Source organism: Mandrillus leucophaeus, unplaced genomic scaffold, assembly GCF_000951045.1.
Source record: "Mandrillus leucophaeus isolate KB7577 unplaced genomic scaffold, Mleu.le_1.0 Scaffold70, whole genome shotgun sequence".
Lineage (NCBI taxonomy): Eukaryota > Metazoa > Chordata > Mammalia > Primates > Cercopithecidae > Mandrillus > Mandrillus leucophaeus.
Window position 1 is genome coordinate 120557 of NW_012107586.1, and position 8320 is coordinate 128876.

The window sequence follows — 8320 nt, forward strand, 5'->3', positions numbered from 1 at the left end:
AGCAGAAGCCAGTGGGGTCTCCCCAAGCTTAGCTCTATGAAAACAAATTCTAACAAGTAGAGCATAAACTAGATGTCAGTCCTAGTCCATAACATCAACATTATAAGCTGATGAAGTGATTCCATTTTATGGGTCAGTAGACCCCTTTCTGAAGGAGTATAAAAGATGACAGTCATGCGTCAAAAAGACAATCAAATTGATTTTCAAATTAGGACTCATTCCACTGTTAACATATATAGCTTAAAAAGCATTTTTATTTATTTATTTATTTATTTTAAGAGACAGGGCCTTACTGTGTTGCCCAGGTTGGTCTGAAACTCCTGGCCTCAAGTGATGCTCCCACCTCAGCTTCCCAAAGTGCTAGGATTTTAGGCATGAGCCACTGAACCCTGCTGATTTACCATTCTTTAATTTTGGTCTATACAGAAGGTTTGTCGATATGAAGAGATTTTATTGCTTACTCTCTAGAGTGGTGACAACTCCCTGAGCTGGTCTGCTTGTCAAAGTGTCCTTAAGAGCATAGACACTCACTTCATATTTGGTGGCCACCTAGAGAAATAAGGGCATGGTGAGCGTTAGCAGTGTCATGAACTGAAACCCAGGGAGTTTCACTACAGCATTAGGTAAATACAATGATTAGAAAATAAAAAATAAACAAACTAGCAAAACTCACAACCTTGTAAATTCCTTGATTTCATTCCTACAGTGCAGGTGATCAACGTATTTAATTTATCAATTTTAAAATGCTCTTAGCGGTTAAGCTTAAGTAAGCCATAGATTACATACTTAAACTAAGCTGGTAAAAAAATGAGGAAAGTGGGTATTAGCATATTTTTCTTTTTTATGATCTGACAGGTGCAAATCATAATTTTTTCCTTATCATAGAGAGGCAAAAAGAATGTTCCATTTTGTCTCTGAACAATCTTTCTGTAGTTTCCCCTGAAATTGACCTTACGTTAAGAGCTACATCAACCCCCTAGGTTCCTAGCAGTTTTCTGCATGTATGTCTGGAAGGTTTTTAAAATGTTTTAATGAGGGTAGGGTCAAGGTAAACTGGTACAAACTGTAAAATATTCTTTACCAAGATAACAGAGCTCAGAAAATGCATAACTAAGTCGATTTATGCATTCAAGCAACGGATATGTAAATTGTCCCCCACAACCTTTTAAAATAAGCACAATACATCTAAAAGAGCTGAACAAAATCCAAAGCTGTTTATAAAATTCTGTCCCAATGGTTACCTGGAAAACTTAGGTCAACATAAAGGAATTCTGTTGATATGAAGTTACAATAAGAGTATTTGATGCACAGGAAAAGAATAGTTAGATTTATTATTACATTATATTTTCACCACCTTAGAAACTGTATTAGACATGGTCTCCATCTTTATTCCAATGAACAAAGGTCACGTCTTACCATAAGCCCTGATACAACCACGGATGAGCTGTCAGGAGCAAGGTTGATTTCTTTCATTGGTCCGGTCTTCTCCTTGGGGGTCACCCGTACTCGATATCCAGTGAGCTGAACATTGGGTGGTGTCCACTGGGCGCTCAGGCTCGTTGGTGTGACCTGAGTGAACTTCAGGTCAGTTGGTGCAGGAATAGCTGTCGGGATTGTCATTGGTTAGAGGTTATCTTATAGGAAATGGGGAAAAAGGAAAATAAAGTGGGTTCCAAGAAGTAGAATGGATTGTTCTTGTTGGGTTAGGTGGGTTCCCTGGTCAAGCAAAGATTCAGTACGAGAAAGTACAATAAGGGATGTAAAATGAAGACAGTGTTTGCTGAGAAATGTGTTTTATATCCACCAATTCTCAGAATCACTGAAAACATTTGGATAAATGCCAGAACTCTAAGAGATTTGAGGTTTTAGAAGTTTTTTTGCTTTCCCTTAAAAAAAAAAGTTATATTGCCTTATTGACCATTATGATTTATTTTCCCTTTGTATGGAAAAATAAGCAGTAGCCCTTTTTCTTTCTTAAAATTTTTAATTAATTTAGAAACAGGGTCTTGCTCTGTCATGCAGGCTGCAGTGCAGTGGAGCTGTCATGGCTCATCGCAGCCTTGAACTCATAGGCTCAAGCGATCCTGTACCTCACCCTCTTGACTAGCTGGGACTACAGGCATGTGTCACCACACCTGGCTAATTTTTTCATATTTTTTGTAGAGATGGGGTCTCACTTCATTGCCCAGGCTGATCACGAACTCCTGGCCTCAAGCAATGCTCCCACCTTGGCCTCCCAAAGCACTGGGATTACATGTGTGAGCCACTGCACCCGGCCTCCTTTTTCTACATAAAGTATCTTTGTATGGATAACCATTTCACACAGTATTCCATCCAAAAAAGAGAGAATAATATTTTTATTGTCTCTTTATTTGGACCCTATGACAGATATGGCTGCTAAATTTGATGTTCTCTCTGTAATGCGGCATAAGAAGAAAATTGGCTCCCAACAGAAGCAGAAAAGAGAAGCGAAAAGCAATAATACAGACTGTCACCTCTAGGGTTTATGCTGTCACTAGGATACATCTTTAGCATTCTACTCTGCTTCAGAAATAAAGCACAAGAGCTAAAGTATTATGGAAAGCAATTGCCCTATTGATTGTTTCCTATGTGTCTGAATCACAATCATTTAAGCTAATTATACACCAGCGCATGACATCTAACCAGAGAAGAAAGGTCTTACCCATGTGTGCTCAGAATCATGCTGCTATGAAATGCCCCAGTTTGGGTTCCTTTTTATAAGTAAGCTGTATGATGCCAAACTTCTTTCCTTTATACATAGTGAGGGTAATCACAGGGAGTCAGAGCTTAGGAAATAATCCACAATTTTAGTATCCTCTTCAAACGTCTCGTTTTATGGTCTTGTTTATAAGCCAAGATACTCCAAAATTTCTTTTTATCAGACTTGTTTACTTAAATATCACCTCAGTTTTATTGTTTCTTACCATTCCTCTTTAAAGAGGATCTTTCCTAATAATTTTTTTCACCCTTACACGGGAATCAATAGCCCAGTGAAGTATAATTCATTCAGCAGGGCATAAAGCCGCTGCTCCCATGGGCACCTGGTGGTGCAATTAACCATATACCTGTGGACTGGGTTCCAATCAGGGGCTGGCTCTCCATATCATCGTGCAAGGCAACCACACTGACTGTGTACTCAGAACCCGGTCTGAGGCCTTGCAGCTCTGCAGTGTCTTCTTCACCATCAGGTGCAGGGAATAGCTCATGGATTCCATCCTCAGGGCTCGAGTAGGTCACCCTGTACCTGGAAACTTGCCCCTGTGGGCTTTCCCAAGCAATTTTGATGGAATCGACATCCACATCAGTGAATGCCAGTCCTTTAGGGCGATCAATGTCTGTTAGGCAAATTAATGGTAAGAGGTTATGTGAAAAGCAAGTTGTGAAATAAGCATTTTTATAACATGCAAAGCAGTTTTGCAGATACCATTTTCTTTGACGAAGTCCAATTAACCCACTGTCAAATGGAAAATCACTTAAACACTTGCTTAATCTTTCTTGGTTTAGAAAATATGCAATGTTGCATCACTTATTAAAACATAGGTGTATGTGAGATAAGCAGATACCCTGCAAAAGGTCCCACAATGGCAATGTATTTATATTAATTTAAAGATATTCTACTACCATTTGATTTTACAATGTGATGTTAGTCTCATAGACCTGGATTTTCTATACCTTGGAAGTGGTAAAGCTGATTTGCAACGTCAGATTCAAATTGTTGTAATTGTTCTTTTTTTTTTTTTTTTGAGATGGAGTCTGCCTCTATCATCCAGGCTGGGGTGTAGTGGCATGATCTCAGCTCACTGCAACTTCTGCCTCCCAGGTCCAAGCAATTATCCTGCCTCAGCCTCCTAGTAGCTGGGATTACAAGCACGTGCCACCACGCCTGGCTAATTTTTGTATTTTTAGTAGAGACGGGGTTTCACCATGTTGGTCAGGCTGGTCTTGAACTCCTGACCTCGTGATCTTCCTGCCTCAGCCTCCCAAAATGCTGGGATTACAGGCATGAGCCACTGCGCCTGGCCCTATAATTGTTCTTACACTCTTCTTTTCTCGTCTCTATTAAGCATTTATAGTACACTCTGGTCCAGCCATAGTCCTTCAAATGCCCCAAACATAACAGCTACATGAGGCACACTTCAATCAGCTTTACCATCCAGTTGTAGAAAAGACGGTCTAGGAAAATTTTTTGTAGATTTGCTATAGGCAAATAAGATTTCGCTGAGGCCATTTGAGCAAAAGAAATTCAAAGCACAGCAACTAACTATGGTAGTTTCACAACTTCTTTCTCTATAAATTCCTTGCTTGGCACCGAGAAGGAAAAAAGATGTTCGTAAAGGGCTCAGCTCAAGACATAAACTAACCAACAAGTTGACTTTCCCTGTATGTAATTGCAAAAGACATATGGCGGGCATTCAGACACCCAAGAACAAAATTCGACTTTGAAAATGGAAACCAAGCAGTGGTTACGTACTGGTTACTGCAGTCTGAACCAGAGGCTGACTCTCTCCGCTTGGATTCTGAGCAAAGACACTAACCACATACTCCACTGTGGGCTGCAAGCCTTCAATAGTCATTTCTGTTTGATCTGCAAAGGGAGTGAAAAGCAAATACGATACCCACGTCATCCACTATAAAGTCCTCCAGGTGGCTTCTAGAGTTTGGTAGTGAACATATGGTGGCCTAGAATTTTTTTTTGCAGAATTGTAACAAAAATATGGAGGAGTCAGACTTTGATTTCCTCTTGGACAAACCTGTTCATTGCTAATACAAATTACCATATGGGAGTGAAGTCACACTCAAGGATAAGTTCTAAAACTTAATATGATGCCCCCAACAATTAGTGATACTGCTCTCAGAAAAAATGAAAATTAACTTGACTTTAATAAATTGCCTTAAGATCCTAATTTCACAAGTATTCTATTTAAAAACAAAGACAGCATAGCTAAAAGGATCTGAAAAAGTCAGTTAGGCCATTTCTCTTTTTAATGTGAATGATAAACAAAACCAGAAGGGTGAATCTAATAATTTAAGATGCCCATATCACTAAATAGAACTATCCATGTTAAAACAGAAATGCACTTAAGACTTCTACTGTGAAGAGGGTTGATAACGATCTTGAGCCCTGAATTCATGAATGGGAAAAGTGATGACATAGGACAAGAATTACATAGTACTCACAACAAGGTAGCCATTTACATAAAAAAGAATATTAGATGCTACCCCATCTATCCTGTTGTATATGAGATGCAGATTATTCTTTTTTTTCCTGAGATGGAGTCTCTCACTCTGTTTCCCAGGCTGGAGTGCAGTGGTGCTATCTCGGTTCACTGTAACCTCTGCCTCCAGGGTTCAAGCCATTCTGCCTCAGCCTCCTGAGTAGCTGGGATTGCAGGCAGGAGCCACCATGCCCAGCTAATTTTTTGTATTTTTAGTAGAGATGGGGTTTCGCTATGTTAGCCAGGCTGGTCTTGAACTCCTGACCTCAAGTGATCTGCCCGCATCAGCCTCCCAAAGTGCTGGGATTACAGGCATGAGCCACCACGCTCAGCCAAGATGCAGATGATTCTTACCTGGACCTGCAGTTTTAGTTTTTGTTGGTCCTCGTCCATTTTTGGGAGTGGTGGTTACTCTGTAACCAGTAACAGGGGAACTTGAAGGCAGCCACTTGACACTAATGCTGTTGTCCTGAACATCGGTCACTTGCATCTGTGATGGTTTGTCAATTTCTACATATAAAAGCAGGGAGAAACCGGTGAAGCCCCAGTCCTTGGAGAAAAGATTGGACAAGCCCTCCTCTCTAGGTCTGCTATATGTTCGAATGATCTCTTACATGAGAAAGGTATTTCTTCTTGAAATAACACAGAGAGAGCTTTTAGAGGGATGGGGCAGGCATCTCAATACCATTTCCTATTTTTGAGATGGCTGCTTATCCACAAAGAAGCTACATTCTACAAGCAGATACCTGTCATCCTACTTTATCAACTCATCCATTCTTTTCCAACAAATATTTATTGAACACTCTCCATGCCCGTCTTATTGCAGACATGTGGAATATATCAACAAAACTGACAAAACTTCCTGCCCTTGGGGTGCTTCCTTCTTTATCTGGCTCAAAACTCTGTTAGCTGCAGGTGTTAGCTGCAGTTTGTTGTCTCATTAAAAAGGAAAATCTATTCCACAATGAGAAAAATACCTTGGGAGAACATTGTAAAAAACTATCTGAATAAATAAGCTGGTGTCACCCCAGAGTAGAAGTTTGTACCTGTTCGGTAATTAATGGAAATTGGCTTGCTGCTTGCGGGGCTGTCTCCACGGCCAGTGACAGCATACACAGTGATGGTATAATCGACTCCAGGTTTAAGGCCACTGATGGTAGCTGTAGACTTGCTCCCAGGCACAGTGAACTCCTGGACAGGGCTATTTCCTCCTGTATGAAAAGGGGTTAGTTCAGAGTGTGAGGGGCTTAGAGCTACTTAGGTATTACTGATTAATTGAATTACCACATTTATAGCAGCATGTAAATCACATCTTCTTGCTTATTCCCTTTTAAAGAGCACTCTCTTGAACAGAAAGAGGTATTTATGCACGTAGCAAACCTTGGTAAGTGTATAAACATTGAGAGAAAATTACAGTTAGCGCTATTTTAACATTTCAGCTTTAAAATGCCACTGAGTAGTAGAGTAGCATTAAAAGTGGGAAGAAGGTAAGCCCTCAACCGAGGATTGCACGCATTGTGTCCTTTTTAAAAATTTTAACGGAATAAATTCCTGTTAAATAAAATTTGGAAAATATAGAAAAGTAAAGAGAAGAAAAAATAAAAATCACTTATTTCCACCACCGATAATATGTCTGTGAATTTACAATCCTTTTATTTCCTCCGCTCTGCTGTTCCCCCTCTAGTTGTATTATATAAACAACTTTTTATTTGGCTTTTAGAACAAATTATATCATCTATATCTTCCATATTTTCTTGGAAAAAACCAGGGCTCCATTGAATGGACTTGCCAACATTTCTTTAATTCTTTGTTCACTGTTGGGCTTTCAGGTTATCCACAACAGTCTGATTTAATCAGAGTGTAAAATAGCATTTTACTGCCGTACCTGTTTCTCCATAAGTGATCCTGTAATATCTCACAGTGACAGCAGGAGCATCCCAGCTGATCAGCAAGCTGGTGGGGGTCGCAGCAACAACTTCCAGGTCCCTCGGAACATCAGAAACTAGAAAAAAAAACAGGAAACTTTTCACATCCGTAATTTTCAAACAATACTCAGATTTATTCTTTGTTTATTTTCCAAATAATTGTCTTAATGATTCCTTCATACAGTAATGTAAATAATATGTGTAATTAGCAGAATTTAATATTATGACAAATTTAAGATAAGGGGTTACAGAGCCCATTCAAATTGTGATAAAATGATTATTTCAAATTTAGGGAAGAATTTTTTTCCCTCAACATTGTGTTTGGAAAAATTTCAAAACTATAGAAAAGTTAAAAAAAATGTAATACAAGGCTGGGTGTGGTGGCTCACACCTGTAATCCCAGCACTTTGGGAGGCCGAGGCGGGCAGATCATTTGAGGCCAGGAGTTCAAAACCAGTCTGGCCAACATGGTGGAATCCCACCTCTACTAAAAATAAAAAAATTAGCCGGACGTGGTGGTGGGCGCCTGTAATCCCAGCTACTTGGGAGACTGAGGCAGGAGAATTGCTTGAGCCCAGGAGGCAGAGGTTGCAGTGAGCCGAGATCCCGCCATTGCACTCCAGCTTGGGTGACAGAGCAAGACTCCATCTCAGGAAAAGAAGGAAAAAAAAAGTAATACAATGAACACCTATATACCCTTCCCTTAAGTATTTGTCTCTGGCTTGACAACTTGAGACTAAAATACAGGTATCATGATGCTACTATTCCCCTAAGTACTTCAGCCTCTATCTGCTAAGAACAATGACACTGTTACCCTAAAATTATATTTTTAAAGGTACTTTGAAAAAGTGTTCAGTTTTCTACATTTTTTTTTTTTGAGACAGATTCTTGCTCTGTTGCCAAGATGGAGAGCGGTGGAACAATCTTGGCTTACTGCAACCTCCGCCTCCTGGATTCAAGTGATTCTCCTGCCTCAGCCTCCGAAGCAGCTGGGACTACAGGCGCATGCGACCACGCCCAGTTAATTTTTGTATTTTTAGTAGAGACAGGGTTTCACCATGTTGGCCAGGATGGTCCCGATCTCATGACCTCGTGATCCACCTGCCTTGGCCTCCCACAGTGCTAGGATCAGAAGCGTGAGCCATTGCACCTGGCCCC

At 40.2% G+C, this 8320-nt stretch overlaps 1 protein-coding gene across 1 annotated transcript in view; it reads right to left on the reverse strand.

Annotated features, from left to right (window-relative positions):
- The window catches only part of FN1 (fibronectin 1), an 82124-nt gene that overhangs the window by 16893 nt on the left and 56911 nt on the right, over positions 1–8320 (reverse strand). Inside the window, exons 26-32 of the mRNA XM_011964681.1 lie at positions 7123–7239; positions 6284–6448; positions 5592–5747; positions 4493–4606; positions 3087–3356; positions 1417–1604; positions 462–549 (exon numbers count right to left, since the gene is read on the reverse strand). Coding sequence (XP_011820071.1) covers positions 462–549; positions 1417–1604; positions 3087–3356; positions 4493–4606; positions 5592–5747; positions 6284–6448; positions 7123–7239 — 1098 coding nt within the window. The remainder of the gene's footprint in view (positions 1–461; positions 550–1416; positions 1605–3086; positions 3357–4492; positions 4607–5591; positions 5748–6283; positions 6449–7122; positions 7240–8320) is intronic.